Here is a 27144-nt window from a genome sequence, read left to right as displayed (position 1 = left end):
TTCTGTTAAAAACTAGCAGTTACAAAACTCCAGTCTTCATGGTTGTGTAAATACTTTTACATAACACTAACTCCAAAGAGGGTTGTCTTTGTATATGTAGGCCCTTTGTATATGGATGAGAGCTTCACTTCTCCCCTCGCAATTCTTTGTGAAGCTCCAGGGCTGTGGTTCCTCTCCTTTGGCTTCCACCCCTATGGCAACCTCTGTGGACATCCATGAAATGGGCAAGAATCAGGTGCATTTTTCAACCTGAGGAAGTTTTGACCATGTAGAAACATGGACTAGTGAAATTCACTGGGAAATGTAAGCTCCGAAAGGAAAGGCAGGAGAGAAGACCAAATGAGCATCTTTTCAGCTTCTGAAGGGGTTGTGGAACTGGGAACAGAGAGAAAGGGAACTTTCCTTCCTTCCAGCAGCCAAGAAGAGCTCATAATGTTCACATTTATCAGATGTGCCCTAAGTAGAGGCTAAAACCCCACCATCCTTTAAGCAGTATCAAGAAAATCATCTGTTAGGTAAGGACAACTTCTCATTTGGGTGGTATCCCAGCTGCTATGCTGCTTGTCCTTAGCTTTCTGCCACAATCATCTACCTGTTGGGACCCTGGTAAATGTTTCATTGGCCGGGCAGGCTGGGTGTGTGGAACAGGATGCGCAGAGGTGCATGAGTGTAGATCAGAGAGGGACGGTATACAGCAGAAGAAACCAGAAGAAATCATGCAATAGTGAATACGAAAGAGTGAGAGGTAGAGACAGCAAGACATACTAAAAACACAAGAAAGATACATTGCCATGTCTTATAAGATAGCAAGAAAGAAACGAGGCAAAACCAGGGAAAAAAGTTGAAAAGGAAAATGTTATAACAAAATCAGGCAATATCTTACAGAAAAAATGGCAATGACAAAGAAAATTGACTCTTAGGATTTAGAAAACATATAATAAAACACATATATATGCAGCTATTTTAGTCCATTCATCTCAAGAAGTTATTTTTGCCCTTTCTCTATCAAGCTCTGCTACACCAGAGAGTAGAAATGAGAAACCTCTTGTCAAATGCTGCAATAATTTATGCTATATCATAAACCCAAGCTTAGCTGGCTTATTTTTGTGATGAACATCACACCAGAAATGACTGTATGTGGATGTTGTTTACTACTGTAAATAAATGCTACTGTTGCAGCAGAAAGCATATTCAAATATCTAGGATTACATACGGGCCACAGGGACGTACCCACTGACTTATTTAACACTACATTGCTATGCAATATGAATATTCTTCAGTTTGTGTTTGCTGTCTCCAAATTTTCTCTGTCAAATATGTAGTTAGCTTAGAAAGAGCATGGGGCATGATTGAGTGTGGAATGCTCCCTCCATATCATGTAAAAATGCCAACAATACAGGTTATGGAGACCAAAAGCTGGTACAAGCCAACAAGTGTATAACCTCATTCTCCTAGGACATTCTCACTGGAATAACTTATTGAAAATCAGTAACAATTCTGTTGACAATTCTAACTCTGACAGAGTACAGGATTGATTGTGTCTGTTCATGTTTCTACATGAAATTAGAATAAAAAGCACTGTATATTTGATTCAATGACTACATGAATAACACGAAATGATTTTGAAGACATAGAGGAAATTCCTTCTTTTGAGTAAAATAACATTATTAAATGCCCACTTAAGAAGCTTATCTTGTAAAAAATATTTGTACCCCAGAAATCCTTTTATAGTACAAAACAGAAATGTCTACCTTTTTGTGTTATTCCTGTCACATTTTCTCTTGCCACATGGGGAGAATACATAATGTTCTAACTTAAAAGGAATGGGTTCAGCATCTTATTGGCACTTTATTCTGTGAAATATAAAGCTAAAGGGAAAACCTGCTGATTATACCATACAATATTATAAATGATGAACCCATTGTAGGCAACCCATATGACTAACGTATTCCCTTTGAAAATGAGAAAAAAAAAAAAGGCAAAGTATTATTCCTGAACAAAATAAACATAAAACCAAATGTGTCAATACTTACATCAATTAAATCTGAAAGGTCATGAATATAATACTTGAAAACAGAAGCATTGGTTGCTTCAAGGGTGAGCAGGTATTCATTACGAGCCTTAATAGATTTCAGCTTGTTTTCAGAATATTTTGCTTGACGCTAGGAAAGAGATTGCATATTAATGTATGTGAATTATTTCATATTTGGTATGTAGCAAACCCAGTTACAATTCAAGCACACATTACTAGTAACAAGAAAGAATATTAATTGTCAGCCTGTTATGCATCTAAGAAATGTAATACAAAGTGATGACTTAGTATTTTGTTTCAAGTGTGGCAAACCATATAGTAAGAATTATACTGGGAATAAAGCATTCCTCTGTCTCAACTGCAATTAAATCGAGTTACCTACAACCCACTGCTAGTTTATTATGTGTACAGTGTTTAATTTTATTTCCCAGCTGGAATTCTCTGTCTAGTATCATGCTAAAGAATGTCAGAAATGCACTGAATTTATTTCAAATTAAGCTAAATAAAAGGACTATTTACTTTTTCCTTCATTTTTTCAATCTTTTTCACAGAGCTCCGTCTCTGGTGCCTTTCTTCTAGTCGAATATGAAAAACAGGGTCTCCTGACCTCCCAATCTGTTTTTCTTCTTGCTTCTCTGCCTCCTTCAGTTTGCTTTCTGCACTGATGCTCTCTGCGTGATACATGTGGTATGTTTTCATGACCTGTAAAAGACAAGAGTCAAAGGAGAGTTAGGAGAAATTGAAAATACAAAGGTATCTACAGAAAAATCACAGGGTCTTTGAGTAAAACGGTCTATTATAAATATGGACCTTGGATAAATTTCTTTGCCAACAGAGCTTGAGGACTTCTGGTTGTATTTTTCTTTCCTGATTTATTTAATAGTATCCCAATGGGATTTTTTTTTTCCATTGCTCTGACAGGAAAGAGCAAAATCCTTCTTATTAAACTTCAGGATTCTTGTTTTTGAATGAAAGCCTGAAATAATGGCAAAACGTAAATCTGTATCAGCACCATATCTATCTGACTTCTTCAGGGTTAAGTTAACAGCATGGCTGTGGACACTGAACGTTTTGAAAGCAGAAGGACCATGTCAGCATTGAGGAAAGGGGAAGGAAGCAGACGCAACAGGAAGGTTTGGTCTGGGAGCACATCCCCAGCCAGCTGGACGGCTCCCCACGGCCTCAAAAGAAGTGGCTCCCAACTGTGCAGCCAGCAGATCGGGCACGACGTATAACCAGATTGACAGCTCCATGGAGAAGGAGCTGCTCAATACACAAATTGTGAAGATGCTTTCCCCATAGCCCCCCACTTAATACCATTATCTTCCCCCTACACACACGCTAGCTCTGCAGCCAAGAAAGCCTGGGCTGCCAGCCTGCACACACATGCTTACATGGACCACAAAGGGAGAGGAACTGGTTCAGGCCAGTCTTCCCTTTCTTCTTCAAGCAAGAAAAACTCCGGCCTGAATGCTGCACAGTGGGCAGTAAGCAACCACAACCCCCCACCTTTGCTGTCTCTGCTCACCTCCAACAAAGCAAGCCTCTTTCCACCTTCCCCAGCCCTTTTTTGTTTGTTTGTTTGTAGTTTTGGTGTTGTTGTTGTCCTAAGTTTCAAGCAAGGAACCAAGCAGGAAGGCATCCTCACGCGGACATGTGGCCTCCGGTTTTCTTCCCAGGGTGCCAGAGCTCTTGCCAGCTGATGTTGTCTTTGGGCCGAGGCCATGCAAGCCATTCACATGGCCCCTGAAGGACACAGCCAGGGAGGAATCAAATGAGTTGTTCCTCCCTCCTTTGTGTGATGCATGGTAGAGACAGACCAGTTTGGGGAGCTGTCTTGAAATATTCCCTACGGAGGGGAGTACTTTTTGTAACTTAGTAGCTAGGCCACCATAAGGAGCATCCATAGAGTGGCAACACTGGGGACAGTAAAAGTAGACAGTGCAAATTTGCTGCAGCATGGCCTAGCATGGATCGACACAAACCAACTGCACACCATGTCAGGTGAAGTGATGTGTATGTAAAGTCTTGTGCAACAGAAAAAGAAGCTTTTAGAGAGCTGCAATTTTGCATAACCATCTATATTAAGCATGTGTTATACTCTATAACTGTGTATGCCACTATTTAATACTGATGCTATGCTGCTGGTACAACTGAAGTAGTACTGATATTAAAAATGAAAGAGGTAACTCTTCACTAACTTCCTGTAGTAAGGTAAAACAGCTGGAGACGTCGATCAAAAAGAGTGGCCTTGTTTTAGTTTTAGAAACATGTGTTTTCAGCTTTCTGATGAAAAAACCCAAACTGCCTGGAGCAGGTTTTACTGTTATTGCTGCTGCTGCTACTATTTTTTGGGACCCTCACTACACAAAAGACATTGAGGTCCTGGAGCATGTCCAGAGAAGGGCCACAAAACTGGTGAAGGGTCTGGAGAATATGTCTTATGAGGAGCGACTGAGGGAACTGGGCTTGTTTAGCCTTGAGAAGAGGAGGCTGAGAGGAGACCTGATCACTGCCTACAACTACCTGAAAGGAGGTTGTGGAGAAGTGAGTGTTGGTCTCTTTTCCCTAATGACAGATGATCGGACGAGGGGGAATGGTCTCAAGCTGCGCCAGGGGAGGTTTACATTGGACGTAAGGAAGAAGTTCTTCACCGAAAGGGTTATCACGCACTGGAACAGGCTGCCCAGGGAGGTGGTGGAGTCACCATCCCTGGATGTGTTTAAGAGACGGGTGGATGAGGTGCTGAGAGATATGGTTTAGTGGAGGACAGATACGGTTGGACTGGATGATCTCTAAGGTCTTTTCCAACCCAGTGATTCTAGGATTCTATGATTCTCTTTTACAGCACAGCTGCGCTCCAAGGCCTGACCAGAGTGCAGAACTCCCTGCACTGCCTACACCCGCTGGGAACAGCAGCTGCTCCAGCAGCTCACAGGCTACATGGATGAGGAAAACACCCGAAGAAGAACAAAGCCAGGCTGGGAAGAGAAGGCAAGCTCACAGATCCAAGATCTGCACAGTTCCTAGCTTAACCAAACCGCATGTTCAGCCTCCTGTATAATGAACTGTTACAAAAGCATTCCTAAAGTTGTTGGTAATCTGTGCCCATGGAGTCTAACTCATGCAGTCACATGGAAATGAAATAATTACAGCAAAGAGAAGACATGTACTTCAAGAAATGTTTATAAATTAAATCTGAGAAGCACAGAAAGTGATATTACTCTACTAAAAATTATTGGAAAAGGAAGTAAAACCCAAGGTTTTGCTTTTTTTGTCAGACCTTTTTATTCAACTTTTTGAGTGCTTCTTTAGAGCAGGCTACAGGTGTTTGCATTTATTTTTTATCTTTTATTCTGCTGTGGCAGCTCCAGAGACTTTGTAGTTGGTGGTACAAGGCTAACCCATGTGTCTTACCAGCTAGAAAAGTTATTTTCTTTTGTACACTCAGTTTTTCTGCCAGCAGAGGGAACAGCACTAATATCCCAGGGTTTCCCAGCACATCTCAAAGCATCTGACAAGTGGTGAAGCAAGGACTTGTTCTACTTGGCAAAAGCACTAAACAATGAAGTTCTTTAAACACTTTTTCTGAGTGCTGTGTAGCCTAGTGGACTAGGACTAAATGTCCTTCTACAGTGGCTGTGACATTTCAGCTGGCCTCCTTGTTAAGTGAAGGAGTACAAGTGTATCGCTACCAGCTCTCACCAAGAGGCTCAGATGGCTCCACACTGACTCCGCTAACCTCACATCACTGAAGAGTGTTTCCTCCTCTCACTGCCTGCTTACAGCACATGCTACCAAACCCAGTGCGTCTCACTTTATGCTGACTGAAAGTCAAGTTTTGTGTGAGAACTACAGGGACCTCATGGTCTCCATGGGGAATCAAGATGTCTACTTGTAATCCATGTTCTTGCAAGCAACTCTGCACAAGGTCACGGTACAAATGATTCTGGAGATAACCAAAATTGAAAAAGCAGCTCTCCCTTTGGTAGGGTTCACAGGGCTGGATACAGTCAGAGTCTGTCCTACCTGAGCCACACTAGCTTAGAGATCAGTGTAGGCTACGTACAGAGCAGTGATCAGCCCATGCATTTGACTCCTGTCCACTTTGGTATGTTGATAGCACTGCTTATCTCATGAACTAGTGACATCATTATTTTGCAATCCTCTGAGGAAAGGTGACAGCTCCATCCTTCTGCATGATTTGTCAGTGTTTTTTAAGAACTGATATTGCAGCAGCTGAACTTGAGAGAGCATTAGACAGACATATGGAAAATAAATGGGAACAAGCTAGGGAGTTGCTTGAAAGTACATCAGTGCATGCTTCCTCAACAAATTAGCTTAGAATTTACATGCTAAGTTGCATAGAGGAGTATTTCCCTTCACATTATACCATCTTTTTTCCCTGGAGTTTTTAAAAGACTCTTAGATACTGTAAAAGACAGTAACAGGCTTGCCTAATTCTGTATGAAGAGTTCCGAGATCCACAGACCTCCGATCTGTGAGTATGTAAGATCCATAGTTCTGTTATTCAAATGACAAATAATCTGATGAAATTACCAATACTGCTTCTCAAATGTCCACCAAACTGTTGAACTGATAGACTATCCAGTGAGAGTATCCATCCCTGAACTGACTTTAATTAGTCCCCAAAGTGCTTATTGATCAGCCATCAAGAATGCACTGAAAAGAGAGAGCAAGGTCCTAATTTTGCAGATGCAGAACTGTCATAATGACATATGCTGCACTACTCTGCTGTCATGAACAAGCATTGTTAAATGTATACTAGCACCTTTCTAAAATTAAACTGTGACTTTATCTCCTATTAATTTAGCAGGTTTATTCTGCAAAGCCAGTGATGTAAAATACAGTTTTCTGTCAGATAACTAATTCAGACTACAAGCAGATGAAAAAGATTATGCTACCCAAACTATGTACTCTCCCACCCGTAGGTGACAGACTGTTCACTTAGTGATATAAACGTCTCATTTTGTGTGCCAAATTTTCAGCATCATTCATAAGAGCTCAGCAAGTAGGCTGAGGGCAGAAGATAGCACTTATCATAAGGAAGGGCACATTAGAGTAAACCCTTAGATAATCCCACAATCATTATCTGGTCAAATTCATCAACAAGACAGTAATTAGCTGTACTTCTGTGGGCTACAAGGCAGGAACATTCCTGTAGCAAGGCACTGGCTTCCCTTTTCTAGACACATACTTCTTTTCGAAAAAATTTCATAACCCAACATACTAAGACTAAATGCTAGAATGTTAAAATAGATTGGAATTAACAAGCGTTAGCATGAGCTTTATTTTTATAATAAAACTGCATAATGAAAAGCTTTTTCATAGTATTTCTCAGGAAATAAGCATTTACCAGAACAGTAGTTCATGCCTGTTGCAATTACCGTGCTTGAATTGTTTCAGAATTGTCTTTGTTAAGTCTTGAGTTCTTATCAGAAGGTGGAGTTGCAAGGGATTCATTGAATCAGGTTAGCCAGTATTTTCCCCAAGAAATAAGTAAAACCTTATGCCAATTTTACTGTATCAGTGGCCTCTGGCAGTTAATCAGGCTCAGTATTAGCTGTTTTCAGCATTCTGTTCACTTCCAAACCAACCTCTGATGTGGTTCTAGTAATTGTCACTGATATGTTACTACCAATACAGAATTACTGATTTCACCTTCTCAGATGTCTGGTGTGCTACAGTAAATTGAACTTAACTTTTCTATAGAGAATCCAGATTCTATGTTATTTCAGCAAAGGAAAAAGGAAATCTGGCAGCATCTACCTTGAAAAATTAAACAGCCAAGATTTTTAAAGAGTAAGATAAAGCAATGGAAAATGCAAGCAGCACAGCAGCCCTGTCTTATTTAATATTAAATTCTTTGCTTTGGACCATCCATACTTTTTAATTTTTCTGAAAGCTTTACATTTGTATTGCTTGCAAAAAGCATAATGTCAGAGTAATTTGGAAAGCCAAGTGGGAGACCTGAAGACGTATTTTTATGATGTGTATCACTTTTCCCCATTTGCCCTCATCCTTATTACAGGAACTGCTCGTATTTTTAGCAAGCTTGTCACCCCATTGATCCCTCCCTGACTCCTTTAGAGGTCATTTATGAATATGCCCTGACACCTAAATAAATCCAGTGGAGCCCTCCCTCTATTGCAAGAAAACAGTCCGCCTACCTTCTGTTTCCTACTATACCCAATCACTTTGACCTTATTGCCACATTCCATTACTTGCTCCAGTAATACAAGATATTTTAGCTTTCCAGAGAAATGGAAGAAGAGTTTGGGGAGCTCTCTCTGTTGTTGATGATCTATTGTAAAATCAATAATCTGTTGCCTCTTTAAGTCAACATGTAAGAAAATTTGTAAATCTCTCAGTTCCCAAAAAAACACCAACCCAAAACTCCTATGGTTTTCAGTCTGACCAAATTTTTTCCTGTAATTGCCAGGATATAAACTTTGCTCTGTGATTCCACTCAATTAACTGGGCTCCTCTTTCTCCATCCCCACTCGCTCAGAAGATACACCTCACTCTAGTTTCAACAGCTTTTATCCTTATGTAAACCATGGGTCTAATTACTAGTCGACATCGGCTGAAAGTGTAGTGGGGCGAGGAGTAAGAGAAGAATGCAGCAGCTGGGATCCTGGAAATACTGAGTGGCTGGCACAGCCAGGGAGAAGCCATGCATTATTAAAAGGACTCACCGCTCATAATTTACTGAACTTGCAAAGATACAGAATGAAGGTAAGCTATTCAATTGTTTTTAGCATGATGCTTGGAGTCATGATTTAAGAACCAACGCATAAAATACTGAGAATTGAAAATAGAGAGTCTTAAAATGCATTTTTAGTAGTCATGTAACATGTAGAAAACATACAAATATGTAACATAACTTTTAAGAAAACCTTGTCTGCCTAAAAAAGATAGAAAATGAAAAAGCAGTTTCCCTTACAAAATTCTGATTATTCCAGAAAAATAAGCCTGCTTTGCTCACAGGTTCTTAGAACATATTCTGAAGCTGTGGTTCACCTGCTTCTGGTCTTATTTTTTCAACAATCCTGTACCTGATGCGTAATTTTAATGAGGATGGCACAAGCCAAAGCCAACACAAGCTAAGCTACTCCCAGGGAGTAAATGAAGACCTGTGGTACAAATATCTTATTTCCAAGACAATTCCTAGTAATGAAAATGGGAAAAGGAATTAATTACATAAAACATAAGCAAGGGGAAAGGTCTTTTATTAGTATGCATTTTTAAAGACAGTAGGTATTTAGTACTCCAAAGTGTCTGTATTGGTGTTGTGGGTTTGTTTTTTTGGTTTGGTTTTGGTTTTTTTTTTTTGACATTTCATTGCAGTTCTGAGGTTAGTCACATTAAATAAGCAGCCAAAATGCTTTCTAGTCTCTCTCTCTCTCAAAAGGCAGAGGTTCAAACTTTCACAAGTTAAAAAATATCTTTGACATGAAAGTTTTTTTAACTGAAAATCTTCATAGTGCACTCTTAGTGGAAGGTCTCTTCGATTTCTCAGTGAATTCTCATTTTCTTCTCTTAGAGCAGTTTCTTCTTCACAAAACCTACAGCACTGCTTATTGACTTGTTTGATCTATATCCCATCAAAACAAATAGACACAACTCCCTAACTACAGCAGGTTTTAGATTTGGCCATATGCACAGGATAAAAAGGATTTTCTGAGGCAGAAGTGCAGGACTAGATATTCCAAGATAGGTCCCAAGGTCACCTTTATTTTCTGGCACCTTCTATGATACAGAAGACTATGACATGATACAGCATTATCACCAGAAGAAAAGTCAGTTATTATTCTGGTACGTAGCAGCTTGTGTTTGAACTCATCCATTAAAAATATTTGGATCAAATCGGTAGCAATTCCTGTAAACATCCCATTTATTCTGCATCATTCTAAATAAACTGGCTTTGAGCTACCTGGTGCTTGAGAAGTCTGAAATAAATGTGCAGTGAGGCCTCAGGTCTGGTTGTCATGCTACTGATGGGTGGTAGAGCTGGTCATAGTTTGGGTTTGAAACAAGCAATTAATTCAGCCCTTGATCCCACAGCATTAGAGAAATCCAGGCATGTAACATCTTAATACATGTGTGCCTAAGGGACCCCCTCTTTATCAGGGAAGTTCAAGTAACATCTTTACATTGACTGTATACCTGTGCCTCAGAACAAGCACCTCTTACTAGTTTAGCTTTTAGTGATTTTAATTATCTTCTCTCATTCTCTTCAATGCACTTTTATGCACAACTGTTTGCATGCTTTTTAATTCTGGAAGGTGACCTTAATTTACTGATCCTTCTTACTAGATAAGGAATGACTATAAGAAGTAAACAGATTATTAAACCCTTCTTCATACACTTTAAAAGCTCTGTTACTTTCCCCTCACTGAAAGGCTTTAGAGGTATTTAAACTCCAATAAGGCTTCACATTTTAACAGTCATACTCCATGAAGGTACCAAAATGGAAAGACTTCAATATTAGTATATTATTCACAAACTTGGAATTAATTTGCTTTCATTTGGACACAAAGATTTATCTCACAATAGTAAGATGGATTTTTTTTTCCTCCACCTATAAATCATGGGGCAAACAGGAAGATGACTTCTCCTTTTGCTAAGTGACTGAGAAACATGTTTCCCTGGAAATTGAAATTGTAGACACTTGTTTTGGTAAGGCCACTGTGAGCTTATTCTGTAAACCGTAAATGCCACACAGAATTAAAAACCTGTGGATGAGGTTTCCATCTGTCTAGATACTGTTCTACCTTTACGCATTCAGCAGATATAATACACAGATATGCCAATGATCATTCTAAACACTGCAAGCAATGGAACAAATGCTACTCTGCACCATGTTGTCACTTTACTAAGTGTGGGTTGTTATCTGGCTAAACATGGGCGCCTACAGCTGACCAAGTCTTTTGCAATCAATGAAAAGCAGGACAACAGTTAATGGTGTAGATCATTTCATCTGAAGCAGATGCTTGCATCTGATCAAAGCAGTCTGATCTCCCCATATTAGTTTTCCAGTGACTGTAACTGCAAACCAGATGCAAACTAAGATATTTGTACCTACACTGCAAATGCCTGAAATTTAGGTGAAGCAAATTCCATCCCAAGAAACCATCCTGCAGCAGTAACCTGACTCAAAATATGCACGTGCTCTGTATTGTATTAACCTCAAAAAACTTCCCATTTTACAAGAATCTTAAATTTTGAGAAAGGAATTGGTATTCAGAAAGCCATAACATCAGAATAAATATCAGAATAACAGAATAAATTTATAGCCTTCAGTGGGAAGATATAGGTCTAGTGTGAAGAAAAAGAGTGAAAATAGCCAAGTCCAGTCCTGCAGCTTTTCACTGGTGAATCAGCAAAGCATTTCAGCACATGCTTCTCTGTTTTCCTACCCCGGGAGCACAGGCTGTAATCCCCCACCTTGCAGGCACTGGAGTTAGGCAAAGGTTTAATTGAAACAAGACTCTCTTCAGGGCTTACTCAACACTGAAGCCCCAGTTGTGCAATAGCTCCTACAGTCGCTGATCCCCCTTGCGACTGGCCCCCCCCGTGACTTGTCTGCAGCTATCACTGCTTCACAGAAGCTGATCCCAGCCTACTTCACCAACTACATGCCTGACCCAACAAGGTTTTGCAGTATCACACCCTATGAAATAGGCCCTGAAGAAAAGCCTTAAAAAAAGAAAGTGGTTTAGGTAGGTTTTAGGCATCTGTGACCATAACTACAATCCAAAAGAACCCAGGGCAGTAATTTTCTTCAGATCTTCTTTTTGCCACCTAGGTTGTTTTTGAGTTCAAATATTCTTCAACTCATCCAGCGATGGGTGCACAATTTTCCTTAGGTGAAATGAAAAAAATAAAAAAGAGATATGCACAAAAGTAACATTTGTTTGATCTCTGCCTCAGTAGAGCTGGTCTCTGATATCTTCCTAAACTTCCTTAAAATCATAAATTGTTTCTTGATAGAAATATTGTGGTTGATTTTTTTGGGTTTATGTTTTGTTTGGGTTTGGGTTTTTTTTTTTTTTTTAATGGTCCCCCAAATCATGAGGCTAGGGAAGGGAGCAATCTAGAGACTGTTATGCAGGGTACTGGAGCACGGATGTTTCAGTTCTTCCAGGCAGAACAGAGAATTTAGATGTACAACTTCCTCAACCAGCATTTAGCAGGAATCAGCAGACTTTTATATGAGGTGGATGTCACCAGTTCCTCCTCATTAAATAGCTATGTTTTAATAAAACCAACCTCTTGCTTTCTTCTTTCTCAGAATATATCTCCTCAAAAAAAATAATTGGGGAAATAGTTATTGGACAGATACGTCATCATTCCATAGTAACAAGCTACGTAGATGGGTTTCAAACAAGAAAACAACTTCAGATCTAACTTCTCTCACATTTTCCAACTAGTTAGCAGAAGCTTGCCAGAATGCTCAGAGTGGGTTTTTTCTTGACCTCTCTAAATGGCATGGAAAGCGTATACAACCCTTTATTCTTCTTTTCATCATTTACTTATCCCAGTCAGGGAGAGGGAAGGACACATAAGTAACACGTAGACAGCACAGCACTGGATCTGCAGGCACCTATGATTTTTACTGAGTGTAGTCCATGAGTCAAAGCAAGCAGATTGCAGCATGGACATAAACAAGGCAGAAAAGGAAGAAGCTTTGCTCTGATAAGCTCTGAGTAGAAATGTCTCAATAATAATCAACAAAACTTATAATAAACTGGTTTAGCATAGTCTGGGGGAAAAAAGGATAGAGAGTAATCCTGAAAGCATTAGCATACATATTCTAAACAAGTGAGTTGTCTCTAAAAGAGATAGTTTAGATTTGTGTAAAAAGACAAAAATAAGCATCTCCACTGTGGGGTAATGCACTAGATAAAAGGCCAGTTAAAGCTTATAGAAGAAGCCTGATATGGAATTTGTATAAAATAAGCTAAGTAAGTAATTGTACTTACTGTGTAAAGCTCGTTAAGTACTTTCATTAAGTCTTCATGAAGCTGAAACGCAATCTCTTTGCTCTGTAATTAAAAAGAAATCATTAGAAAAAGGCACACAAAACCTGCAGCATACATTTGCTTCATACTCATAGTTCATCCCAGCTAGCGAATGCAATGTTGCTTGTAAAGACACCATTCTAACAGAGTTACGGTGCACTAAAAATAATGATTCAGGGATGCAGAGGTAGACAGATGACATCTGGACAGAAGACTTCTAAAAGGAAACCCAGAAGTAATTTGAGAGATCTTCCCATGAAGCATCATGAAATTAGGTGCCAACAGGAAGGGTGAAGTTCAGGATTAATGTTATAAGCCTTTTTAATGCAACAAACTGTGTACTGTTTTATAACTGCTGTGATATACACAAAAACTAAACCATGCAGAAAGTGGTATTGTAGAGGGACATCCTGTTCAATTTTACATCTAGAATAGTCTTTGTTTCTCAGCTCAAGCAACTATCTAAATATTTATGCAAGAAATCATTGTGGCTCCTCTTTGAAACAGATACCCAACTGCATAATATTCCACAGAGTGGGCTGCTGGAACAGCTTTGTTTAGCTTTTCTGGACTGTGTCTTTACTTTCATTCTGACTCAGAAAAAAGAAATGTTTAGCAGTAGTTATTAATGAAAGCAAGTATGTCAAAATAGGAGTATTTAATTGGAGTCTCATTCAAATATACTCTTTTGTTAGTTGTCCTCAGCAGTTCAATCAGATGAAAATTGTGGCAACTGTGCAAGAGTTGAAGCCATTTGTACTACAGCCTTTGGAAAACAGCTATAGAACAGAACAATGGTACTTGGCAAACAGCCTCGCTACATTTCTTCTGCGATGCTCAGCATTGTAACATCCATGCTGGAAATGTCAGCTTTTTTTGCTGTGAATAAATCGATAATTAGCCCGACTTCTAAAAACTCCAACTTCATGATAGATAATGGTCTTAGTTAGGAGAAGTACTTTATATTTGGATAGAAGCCAAAGGAAAATCCTCAGGGACAACTCATCTCCAAAGCTGCTAACACATACTTGGCCATCGCTAAAACACCTGGAAGAATAATGGTTTCTGAATGAGACTTTCCAGTGCAACGCCCACGTAGGAGGAGGAACCACACCACACATCCCACCCACTGAGTCTTCCAGGAGGATGCAACAGACACATACAGTGGCTGGTAGAGAAAATTTTGAATTTTTTCTCCTATTCCTACTATCATACTCCTAACTCTGGGCAGTATTTTAAGGAACCTGCAACATATATAAGGGGAACTTTTTACAAGGACCTGTAGTGATAGGACAAGGGGTAACTGGTTTAAATTGAAAGCGGGGAGGTTTAGATTAGATAGAAACAAGAAATTCTTCACAGAGAGCATGGTGAGGCACTGGAAGAGGTTGCCCAGAGAAGCTGTGGGTGCCCCATCCCTGGAAGTGTTCAAGGCCAGGCTGGATGTGGCTTTGAACAGCCTGGTCTAGTGGAAGGTGTCCCTGCCCACGGCAGGGGGGTTGGAACTAGAAGATCTTTAAGGTCCCTTCCAATATAAACCGTTCTATGATTCTATATCACTTATTGGTATTCACTCCAATCCTTATATGCAAGATGATTTTTAACAGACAAGCAGCTAGATATATAAATTAAAAAAACACTTCAGTGAAATTCTTGCATTCCCAAGGGCATTAGCTGTAGTAGCTAAAGCACAGTGAGACAGATGCTCTGAAGCCAAGTTACACAAAACTACTATAAAACTTTCCTTATTGCTTATATTTTTCAAAATCTGTTATATTTCATGATGTATGCTCTACTGCTGAAGTATCTAGAAATTTCTACTTCCATTTCTTTGCAAATATGAGATTATTTTCATCTAATATTAAGGACAACAAAATCATATGCTTAACATTGCACAGAGTGCTTGTAAAAAATTGGAAAAGGATTGCAGATTTGCAAGCTGCTGTAGGGCAACACAGTAAAAGCTTTAGCAAAAAATCTGAATTGCTTTTCATTGCTTTACATTGGCACCCTGCCTTTAACAGTCAGCAGCACAGCTCTAAGACAGCTTACACATCTCCTCAAAGCTCCAAGAAGTGGAGGCCACCTGTTTTCTCTCGGATAGCTGCTTCTATAGTGCTGAGTACGAGCAGTCTGTTTTTTAAATTAGCAGAAAGAAGGACAAAACTACCAAAGAAGATGGTTGACATTAAGACTGGAAGATGAAAGCATACATGTAGGGGGAAAAAAACCTGTAAATGAACTCCAGCTTCAAGCAATTTATCCCTTTCAACTGGTGGTCACCATCATGTCAAAGCTGATGCCAACTCAAGCCCTAAGTACACTAACGTTGATTCTAAGGCAGCATGCCTTAACCTGGCACAGGTGAGACAGAAAACCCCAAACCAATTTTCTCTTTACCCTTTGCAGATTTTTATTGTAAGCAAAGTACAGAGCAGCACATTGAAAGACACACCCTCCTTTTCCGCTCTTCAGTTACACCTTAATGCAAATAGACACCAGATGAGTTGGGGATTCAGGGAATGATCACTACTGACTAGGACCCATTTCTTCTCTTTTCTCCCATAGAGCTTTTTTGTCCAGCATTGAAGCACAAGTGGTCCAGCCCTCAGGATTTACTGGCCACCACATAAACATGATCTTTTCCAGGGAACACATTGATCAATGGTAAATTTGAAAGTGAATGGAAGAGATCATAGTAGAGGAAAGAGGGAGATGTTTTTAAGAAAGGACAATAGGCCTTAAATTGGGAAGCAAAAAGCGAGGGAGGGAGCTGATTAGCAAGAAGAGTAAAAATTAGGATGACAGCCTAGCAATGCCACATGACCACAGATGAGTCATCCTTCCACCAGTTCATCTGGGGACTCCAACATGCAGAGGGTGCCTGTAGTGATGGATAACATGTCAGTTGCTGCCTCTTTCTGATGGAAGATTTTGTAGGAATTGTCCAATAAAAATCAGGAAATTAGGTTAACCTTAGCAGTATACAAGGGATTTATTTTCAAGAACCAGCACATTTTACAGGAGCATTTAAGATCAAGAAATACTGACTCAAGTGGCAAGTGATACGGCTTTCAGTGTGTAATATATAGCACGTTAGAGCACCAGATAAGAAGTGCATTTATTTTCAGCAACTAATGGCTCTCCTATTTCTCTTTTATGCTACCTATTACCTGCAGTAGTTCAGCGTGTTTGCACGGTGTGCTCCTCCAGGAGCCTATCCTTAGGGCAGCCAAACAACAGAATGCAAGATGCAGCACACATTTTCCTGGAGCTGAGTTGATGGCTCTAATGAGGCCCATTAAAACCTGACAAACAATCACTGAGGTGCTTCTTTATTCACTATGTCCCACAGAAATGTATTAGCATCTATTAACCAAAAGAATAAAGGACATAACAAAAATGATAGAGCACATGCAAACTCTAAAAATATTATATATGATACTAATCTGGTTCAAAGCATTAAGAGACAGCAGCATATTTTTCTCACCCGATAGTAGGATAGATCTCACCCATGCAACAGACAAATAAGTGTACCTAAACCACCCTTTCAGTATGCACTCAGCTTTTAACACATCAGTGGTCCTATTGATGTTAAAAGATGTATATTTCTGGATTAAAGTGTGAGAAACTTAAAATTTTATTCTACATTAATACCCTTTTGTTGAAATCTACAGGAATTCTTCCATCCATTTCAGTTAGAGCATAATTGCACACCCAAATGTTATTCTTCTGGGGTTTTTTACTGAAATTTAAGAGTCAGTTCAGTTCTTCCTGGAACTCTCTAGTGTCTGTATTTAGCATACACAATGCTACTCTCGGTTACATCACTTAGGGAAAATATTCCATGACTATCGCTTTTAAATGAGTCTGCTGCTGGTCCCTGGGGGAAGTGATGTGCAAACCCTTCTTTTAAGGAGCTTTCATGAGCTGTGGTGACACTGACATAGCCAGCTCATAGTAAAATTATGTCCCAGATTTGCCAGTCTGTAGCAACAAACAGCTTTGCTATCCTTTCAAGCCTTTAAATGTTTAAGAAAATGATGAAAAAAAATTGCTATGTATGCCACAATCTTTATAGCATCAAATACATTTGGCAGGTAGTCATATTCCTTGTTAATAGCCAGTTTATAGAACTAAAATATTTATTGTGCTTGGCTTCCCCAGCATCTCTTACTGTAAACATTGGAAGATATGTTCATCTTGGCTCGTTATGGTTCCTGTCCAAAGAAAATACATGTTTATAAATTATAAATATACAAATCTGCTTAAGGATTTTGTGGGTATGTGTTTATACAGTTGATTATTAATGCTGGGGTAACCAGAATCACTGCATGAGATGTTCTGCATAATACTTTTCCCTTCTGCTTGACATTTTTCCTTATTACTTTATTCTTTAATTGTCCCCATGAGGCCATCTACCCCATCTGCCTGAAGAAACACGCAAGCATGCACGGTTTGAACTCTGCTACTTTATGTTTGTAATTTTATGTGCAGCATGAAGGCCAGGCATGAACGGCAATCTGTACTGCTTTTATATGCCAGCAACTAAAAAGAAGAGCTTAAGTGCCTATCTGGAAGTATGAAGCCTGACATAATATCATCAGATAAATGCTACAAAATCTCTGAACTAGATCCTAACTTTGTCCTGCATTTAGTACATTTAAACAGATGCTGGTTCCCAACCCTTGGAAAAAAGAATGACAAAGAGCTCCCGGGAGAACAAAAATGATGAATATCTGCATGTTAAGTAGGCTAGCCTAGACAGGAAAGCCATGTACAATTGGGTACCTAAATACAATTTATCCCGGCCTGACAGAACGTGTAAGGTAGAACCAATAAGGATCATTTCACCAAAGCAATCCAAACATGGAGATAGATGTATACATGCATACAAAAGGAAGAACCAGAATGAGGCTGTGAAACAAGGGCAGGGTACAAAGGCTAAGAGACACAGACACCCCTCATTGTCGCATTTAATACAGACCAACCTTGGGTACTGCACGCACCTCTTACATAAGGACTAGAGAAGGGGGTTGCTACAGACTCATGACTTTGTGCTGTATCCCACATAGGGCACATCAGCAGGAGAGGGAGCAAAACAGTACTCTACTGGTAAGGATGGAAATGAGGAAATTGTTTGATCTTTTCATTACTACAATTCAAGCTGGAGTCAATCTTAGGAGAGCATACAAACAGTATCCCTCTGGAAAATGTTGGGCTCACCTCATGGAAAGGTTTCATTTGAGGACCTACATGCCCACCAGTGAGGTGGAAAAAGCCATTAAGGGCTACCACTGAGAAGTAGAAAGGGCAGTTTATCCCTCTCAGGAGGAGAGAGGGGGGAGAAAAAAGAGAGAGCAGAAAGAACCAAGAAGCTCAGAGTGACTTGGCTGTCGTCTCCCCATATCTTGCTTGTGAGCAATGGGGCAATCCACTCTGAGAGACTTTCCCTTTCTGCAACAGGCAGACTGAGGGTTCAGAGCAGAACGATGGAGATCTGCTCTGATCATGGACTTGGTTTAATTGCTCTCCAGAGTTGGAAGCAGAGCTAAAGCAACACCAAAGAAGCAGAAGCTGTGGCTGCAAGACCAAGGGAGAACTAAAACAAGATTATAATAGTGATGCATAACACTATAAGGTTAATAAAGTGGAAGATCTATAATTAAATGTTCTAATTATTGAATATAGAGAAGCTCGATCAGCTGGTAGTTGGAAATTACCTAGAAAGACATTGAGTGCTCCTATGTGCAATACTGTGAGAGCCAATGGAGTACAGCTAAGGTAGACAAGTGTGTTTCCTGCTCTGGATCATGGACTGCAGTAAGATATTAAGCATGCACCTGTTAGCCTTTATTTTTGAGATCTTCATACTACTACTGTTATTATTTTCATCTATTACTTATAGAGCATATATTTCACAGAACAGTATGATCAGACTCTGGTGTAAAAGTACCTGCATGATATGGTTTATCTCTACTTTGATCTGAAACCTGTGAACAGTGAATAAATCCCATAATATTTCATAGTGATGACACCCATTGACACTGATTACACTTTTTTCCAACAGGATTTTATCCCAAATCTAGTCTTTTTCAAAAGTAACCTACAGAAAGTGACAGAAATTGGTTAAATATTCTATTTGATGTTTAGAGTTCTCCTACAAATTCCATGTCATTTTCTATGGGGAGAAAAAAATTTTGAGGGAGAAAAGTGTTGGATGTCACCTTTCTGGTTTTAAATGCACCTTCTCTTTGGTCCTGTGACCTCTTTCCTGCAAGGGGCAGAGACTACACTGCATGCGTAGTATCGGACACATGCATTTTGCACCTAACCCCTGGTAGACATCCATTACACAGTTCTGAGACACTGTGATGTACCTTAGACTGCTCATTCTCACATCTGACAGATATTATCACAGAATCATAGATGGTTTGCGTTAGAAGGGACCTTTAAAGACCATTATGGTTGAAGTTGCCCATTTGGACTAAACATAGATGCAGAGAGCATATGTTCTTCATCCATAAAGCAAAACAATTTGCTAACAGCTTCACCTCCTGCACAGGCCTTGGGTTTTCTCTCTGTACAATGTTGTTCACCTCATTTTATAAGTCCCTTCCCTTTTCACAGGAGAGAAACTGGACCTTCATCATCATTCAAGGTATAATCAGTTCTGCAGCTGGGAACTAGCAGCAAATAAATTACCAGTACTCTGCAACAAGCACCACAGCAAGACCGGTGGTGCACACCGGGACTCAGTGGAAATACCAACCTTCTCCAACAAGTATCGATTCCTAACAGACTGTCCTGAAAATGTGTGCTCAGAATCTATACTGGTGAACAACCCCTGCCACGTTTGGGCCGCGTGTCCGTGAAGCTCACTTACACCATGCCGAGGTGCTGCGTGTGTCTTCCCGGCACGCTTCCCCTCATGTTAACAGCCTGGCTCAGGCTCTGTCACACAGCCCGTGGGGGACTCACTCTGTCCATGTTCCACCTCAGCTGACAGCTGTCTGACATGACACCATCACACTGAGTGTCAGCTGGCAAACCCTGCTGAAAGGCAGGACAGGGCTATTGAGGATCTGGGCTCTGCTAATGTGAGCTCCAGGTCATGCACAGCATCACTCCCTCCATTTCCTTCCTCTTCTTTCCCCTGCAGAAGATCCCAGTTAGGAATAAAAAGAACAAGAGCAGCTGCTTGATCTTCTTCAGAAGTTGTGATAGAAAGAGTACATTTTAAATGTTGCACGTTCCATGGATGAGAGATGAGTCTGTCAGGAAGAGGGGACAATATGCCTCCTGTTAATGTACTTAAAAATGTCCACATATTTCCTCCTTCCAAGAGATAAGCTGCAGCAATCTCTATTAATAAGTTAAAGAAGGGCACACAATTCTCTACAGAAAACTTCAGGTATTTTTTTACAGTCCATCTAGAGAGAAGGAAAGGAAAAACAAGCTTTCCAGAGCTGAGGAACTAAACTGTGCTGAAAGCAAACAGGCTAGTCTAGTAACACACATCTAGTGAAGAAGAGGTTTCTGCGATAGGACAAACAACTGAAAAATTATTCCAGATTCAATATTGAAACATTTCTACTGGTCCAAACAAGTCTGAGATATCTCCACATAGAGAGTACTGCAGCATGGTCAAATGGCTTTTCCCATTATCTTTTCTATAATAATTTTCCATATTAGTAAATTCAGTGATTTGTGAACTACAGTTTTACGTCTCAGACATATGGTATGAACAGACCATTACTGATTGAGAAACTATAAATTTAAACTCTATTACTGCTACAGGTTTTAATGCACACTGATAAATTTGATTCGATTGTTTTTACTTTTTTTCCTCCGACTTACGTTGCTCCCTAAATGATTCTTTTCCCCACCCCATTGCTATCTATCTAGGATTGCGGTCAAGCATATGGAAAATCACTTCCCTATTTTGCAAGCGTTAATCTGGTACTCTTGCCATCACTGAGTCACACACTTCACATCCTTTAACCTTTATTCTTTTTGAAGTCTTTTTGTATGACGCTTGCCTACCAGCACCCACTGTGACTGATGGATATGCATTTATAATCTATTTTTATTTCAGAACATTATAACAACAATGACTGCAAACACATTACGTAGATCTCAAACCAAGGCTGCCTAGAGTGCCTGCTTAGCACAGGAGAGATTTACGCATTGTATGTGTAATGAAAACACATAACAGGCACGTACAAGGACAAACATGTACAGAGACAATGCTTAAATGATCTAACAGAAGTAGGTGTGTTATTAAAAGTGTATGTTCATATTTAATATTGGGAAGGAAAGGAAACACTTTTAGAATTGCAGCATACGCTACCATCTTTATGCCAAAGCACTACAAGGCATGCTCTTCCTTTGGCTTGAATCCGTTTCTCTCATGAGAGTTACAATGAAATACTGTTTTTACAAATAATTCATTAATACAGCATTACTATTTTGGAATTCCTCAGCAAAATCTGTTTCCTTTCTGCATGGGTAGACAAGCGTGCTTTTGAGAGATGAACAGGTTTTTTTCCCTGCCTTTTGGATATTTTTGATTCAGCTCTTAAGGTCACCAGCACATGCAGCAGGTTCCCAGGCATTTCAGCACTAAGGATTTGCTCCGCCAGAACAGTCATGAAGAATTTATATGTGTGCTAAAACAGATTTTATGCTACGTGTGCTGAATCTTCTCCTCAGATGCTACCTATTTGGACACTTTTGCCTCCCTCATGCATCTTACAAGTGCGGCTGGAGGACCGCAGGAGAGGCATTACCTTCTTGAACATCCTGGTGGAGTCTTCGCTTATCTGCATGAACCGCATGATCACGTTGTTCAGGTAGATATCGCTCAACGTTGCATGGTCTTTGCTTTCTCTTCTCACTTGGTTCAGGAGTAAGTACCAGCAATTCACTGGCGACAAGAGGTTCTGGTCTTTCCTAAGGAGGCAGCACACACATATATTATGTATAGAAATGAAAAAGTTACATTAACAACACAGCCATCTGACATTTACAGTCATAACTTGTTATGTAAAAATGTTTGCTTCTGAACAGTCAGTCAATCCATTCTTGGAATGACTCAGGGTAAGCAAGCTTCAGATCGCTTTTAAGATACATATTACAAATCCCATGAGGCATGGATACAAAAATATAGAAAAAGTGTTAACAATTCAGGACACTGCAAGCCACCTGAGAGCATAAAAAAAAAATCGTGCCACAAAGCTTACTGTTGCTTACAGATGGAATACATGTAAATATTCAAAATCAATAAAGGTCACTGCTGAAAGAGTAACGGTAATTCATTTTTGCTATTACAAATAAACAAGCACCGCAAGCTCATCCCAAATCCTTCATGAGCCAAATTGCAGGTGCAGCTGTTTCACTGCAATAGATTTGTGCAACTGCTATGAAAGTAGAAGGAAATGTCACAAGTATACATGTTTTGTGATTAGCATTCATAAATTCACAGCACTCATAAATACACTGCTACTGCCAGTCCCAGATGGTTCAATTACAAAACAAACAGCAGGACTGGACTTTTTCCACAACAGTCCAGTTCTGAATTTCCTTGACAGACTTTTTGCATTGTAGGCCCACTCCAAGCTTTGAATATTGCAAAAGTGAAATCACAGATGACTTTTTAATTTCTTTTACACAAAGCAAAATCAAAATACATGTAGTTCAACAACTGCTTCACAGACAAAAAAACTATTTATAAAATTTGCTGTACGATTTTACTGAAATTTTAATTTCAAGCTTGCCTTGCAACTAGAAACTTGCTTTTTTTTTTCTTTCCTCTTGTGCAGGGATTCTCCTATAGTCAAAAGGATCAAGCACGTGAAGATGAAACAGCCAGAGGTGGTGATGAATTGAGAAATTCCTTTAACTCTTGGTAAATTGTTCTAATAATTAACTATTCTCACTGTTAGAAATGTCCTTTCATTCTTTATCTAATTGTTTACCTTTAGCTTTCACCCTCAGAATCAAAGCAACAACAAATGATTAGCAGAACAGATAAAAGCCCCTTCTTAATCATCAGTGCTCTACTTTGCTATGGATCAGAAGCAAGTTAAGGAAACTTCCCCATTTTGTTTGAGATGGACATCTTAACCATGTTACTCACAGCAACGAGCTTGAGGGTTTTATCAGCCAGGTCAGCCAACACAAACACCCCTGAAGGGCCACACTGATACTGGTCCTCACTGCTTCTGCATGTCCCAAACCCAATCCCACAGACCTTCCTGCCTGTTCTGGGGTGGTGGTGGGAACAGCACAGGGGACAACCAGTTAAAGCGACTTTTGTTGCAATCTCTTCTCAAAGCAGAGAATTGCAGAATACAACCAAAGTCACGACCTGCAGTCATAATCCCAGTGCACATCTGCCAGTCTGGATTTCACATCTTTAAGAATGACGAAAGATGCTTGCATGCAAAAGGCAAAAAGGTTTTGCCACAAGCTGAATAAAAGCCAGGGCTCCCTCTGAAGTGGTGACATATGCACACGTTGGTTATTCCAGAGAATCACTGACTCACTTAACTGAATTTTAAGAAATATATATTACTGATCTTTGAACTGTGCAAACTGTATTTGGATTAACCTTTCCCTTGCCAGATGTGTTTGGAAAAGACTTTTGTGCTGAAACAAAAGCTCTGTGTATCTAGCACAGCACTGACAGGACAGTGAAAAAAGGTACTTAATTTTTCGGTTTTACAAACAAAAAATATTGGTTTATAACCTTAAGCATAACAGGGCCAAGCAAATGCATTCATTAATCAGCTCAACTCAGGAAAGTAACCAGATTAGACTATGCCACCAAGTATGCATTTGAAACACTTTTTTCTGTTTTAATGCCTTTTTGCCAAAACTGTTGTCCTTTTTTTTTGTTTTGTAATGGTGATCGGCCTTTATTTAGACACTTTCAAATCCTATTAACTCCACTGCAACAGATCAGCACACAGCTTCCACATCCTTTTGGGGCTCTGCATCTCTTCTAGGTACTGGATGTATTTTGGGTGGTATTCAGGCACCCGTCTACCTTCAACTGCAATAATAACTACTATACTTCAAATAGGGGTGGGAGTTTTAAATTTGCCTCTGAACCTGGGCTCAACCTAACAGTACTCAAAACCTGCAGAAGCACTCCAGCAACGGCTAACACGGGGGCAAGGGGAAGGAAATCTATCTTACTTGTACTGCTGATGATCCTTTGTACTTCTTGTTTTTGCCATGAACCTCTCTGCCAATTTTTCCAGGTTTCGGGAATACTCCATCTCTATTTCTGACTTCTTGCGGAAGAAATCCTGCAGATCCTGAAGAAGTTGGACTCTCATTTCAGTCTGCTGCTCCAGGCATTTCTGCTGCTCGATGAGTTGAGCTCGGATCTCTGATGAAAGAAACACATATCCACTCAGGTCAGTGAAAGCAAGTGAGAACTGAGTGCTACCAACCAAAATTACAAACACTCCAGCATACTTCAGCCTCACAGCTACAGCAGCCGGATCTGGATTGCAGGTCCTGTGGTTGGACACAGCAGTGGCAGCTCACTTCTCTCAACACACTTATGCCCCAGCATCCTCCCACCCACTGTCTCACAAATGGCCATGGCAAGGGCTCAGGACTCTGCTGCGCTCATGTGAGCGGAAGACCCGCTTCTTCCTTCCTCTCCCATTCTTTTCCTGGCCTCTGGCATTAGCACAACATCTGGCTTGGAGTGATCTCCTTGCAGGAGGTGGTGTGCAGCCATTTGAGCAGCAGCTCCTTCTGCTGCCCTGAAAAATGGCAGGGTAAACAAGCACCCTTTGGTCCAGGATCAGCTTGCTGACTGCCAGCTGGACCGTGCTCGTTGGTATCATCACGCACACCATGGAAACAACTTTGTGATAAACTCCAGAGGCATTATCCACCATAAATGTACACTGACAAGCTTCTGTATCTGCCCCATCTCTGCCAGGGAATGAACTGGTATACTTTATATGTATTCACCAATATTTTATAGAAAATACAGAGAAAAAAAATGTACCTATATTTAGAGATAGCTATCTAAAAATTCGCCCAAGTTTCTAGAGACCGTGGTGTATTTATTAACATAAAACAAAATCAGTCAATTTAGAATGTATGCTCACAGTTATCACCTACCGTAACAGGGGAAAGCCTCTATTTCTTTTCACTGTTTGCCATATGCACAATTGCTATGTGGTAGGGTTTTCCTTTTCTTTTTGTTTGGTTTGTTTTTGGTTTGGTTTGTTTTTTTGTTTGTTTGTTTTGGGGTTTTTTTGTTTGTTTTTAGCACTTTTATTTCTTGAGTGCTAAGCAGTTAATCACATTCTGGGAACACTAAGTCAAAAAACATCCCTCTGGTTCTTTTGAGAGACTGGCTCACTAAAGTTTTGCCAGCTGCCTAGGCACAGCATAATCCAACATTGTGGAGTAAACACAGGAGTAAATATTTTGTAACCATAATATATGTATATAGTTTTTAAACAGCTTAATGCTATAACAAGGACTTGCTGATATCAAAACAACATGCCAGAAGTGCGATGCCCAAGTAAATGCAAAATAGTTGTAAACTTTCACTTGATTCCTAATTCACTTGATTCCTAACCCTGTCTGGGCAAAAAGAAATCAGCAATCTTAGACGTCTAACTAGTTTGAAATGGAAAAGCATTCTGAAAACTACTGCGAACATCACAGGGAACTGCAAACCAGTAATTAGTGATAACACTGCAAAAAATTACCTGATGCAACTAGGAACTAATGCATCCTTACTGATCTTAAAGCAGGTACGAAGGCAGAGACCCACTCTGCTGGGATTCAAATGTCTATACTGAAATAAGGTAGTATGAGCACAGAAAACTGTTAAGCCAATGTATTTACTGGAGGAGGGAGACACTGCAGTATCTTCTTCCAGATCTCCTTTGAGCTACCAGCTGTTCTGTTAATCATTAATGAGACCATCCATTTTTACAGTCTGGGACGTGAACCAAAAAACTCATGGTTTGGTTTTTATTTCATTTCAAATCAGTTTGTTGGAAAAGGACCATGCCTCCAGCAAGGATGAGCCACTGTAATACAACACTGTATCAATGACATTCATGTACATAAAGGAGAAAAATCACACTGGAGCTGGAACGTTATTAACAGAAAAAAAACCCCAAGACTACTTGTACGGATGTCCACTACTTTTAATATTGCAATCACGGAAAATTCCTGCGTATAGAAAACCAGTTGTACAGACACACTTATCACAAGCAGCAATTTTGCCCATAAGCTGAAGTTTTCACTAAATCCAAATCCATGTACATGGTCCCTGTACTCTGGCCATCTCCCTTTCCCACTACAGATACTCTACCAGTTACTTTAAAAGCAGAGCTCTGTACAGAGCAACTATGTTCTGATTACTTTGTAGGTCAGTGGATCTTGCTGCTATAATTCTTCCTTTTTAGGCAGGCTTTTACCATAGCAACAGGAAAGAGGAAGATTTTAGAAGCAGGAATATATGAATAGAGACACAAAAAACAATGAACAAGGGATGACAGGTACAATATGAGAAATTGCATTAGCTTTCTGATGCTGTCTGGATTTCCAGTGGATAGTAGTGGCTTCCTTCAAACCTGTATATTAGATAACAAACTTGGAGCATGATCTCTGAAAGCTGATGATGGGTGGAGGTGTCCGAGCACTAAGCAAGGTGGTAAGTTAGGGGTGCATGGGACTGCAGCTTTAGGAAGGAAGTTCCACATTTTCTGGCTATTTGAATCTCAGCAAGGAGAAAGAACATGCTAGCTCCAAAAGGCTGAGCCTCTGGAGGAGAAAAAGGGGAGATGCACATCACACTGAGTCAGCTGATCAGAGTCTGTCCAGAAGAGACTTCAGAACAGCAGTTCTTCCAGGCTTTCACGTCCTTCTGCTCCTGCACTTCTTAATTCTTCTTTTACTAATAATGTGTGTAATGCCATACTGCCAGGCTGAAGGGATGGCAATGAATAAGAAATGAGATCACCAAATGCTGTGATTTTCACTTTCTGGTAAGAGAAAGCTGTGGATTGG

The 27144-nt window shown here is 39.9% G+C and overlaps 1 protein-coding gene across 1 annotated transcript in view; it reads right to left on the bottom strand.

Moving 5' to 3' along the window:
- The window catches only part of SRGAP1 (SLIT-ROBO Rho GTPase activating protein 1), a 70912-nt gene extending 46436 nt beyond the window's left edge, over window positions 1–24476 (bottom strand). The window contains exons 1-5 of the mRNA XM_010160701.1: window positions 24286–24476; window positions 21873–22035; window positions 13042–13104; window positions 2552–2734; window positions 2034–2162 (exon numbers count right to left, since the gene is read on the bottom strand). Of these exons, the coding sequence (XP_010159003.1) occupies window positions 2034–2162; window positions 2552–2734; window positions 13042–13104; window positions 21873–22035; window positions 24286–24428 (681 nt within the window). The 5' untranslated portion in view covers window positions 24429–24476. The remainder of the gene's footprint in view (window positions 1–2033; window positions 2163–2551; window positions 2735–13041; window positions 13105–21872; window positions 22036–24285) is intronic.
- Window positions 24477–27144: the final 2668 nt, after the last annotated feature.

The sequence above is a fragment of the Eurypyga helias genome, unplaced genomic scaffold (genome assembly GCF_000690775.1).
Source record: "Eurypyga helias isolate BGI_N326 unplaced genomic scaffold, ASM69077v1 scaffold16271, whole genome shotgun sequence".
Lineage (NCBI taxonomy): Eukaryota > Metazoa > Chordata > Aves > Eurypygiformes > Eurypygidae > Eurypyga > Eurypyga helias.
The sequence above is the reverse complement of the archived record's forward strand: the minus strand, read 5'-3'. Positions and strand labels throughout refer to the sequence as shown.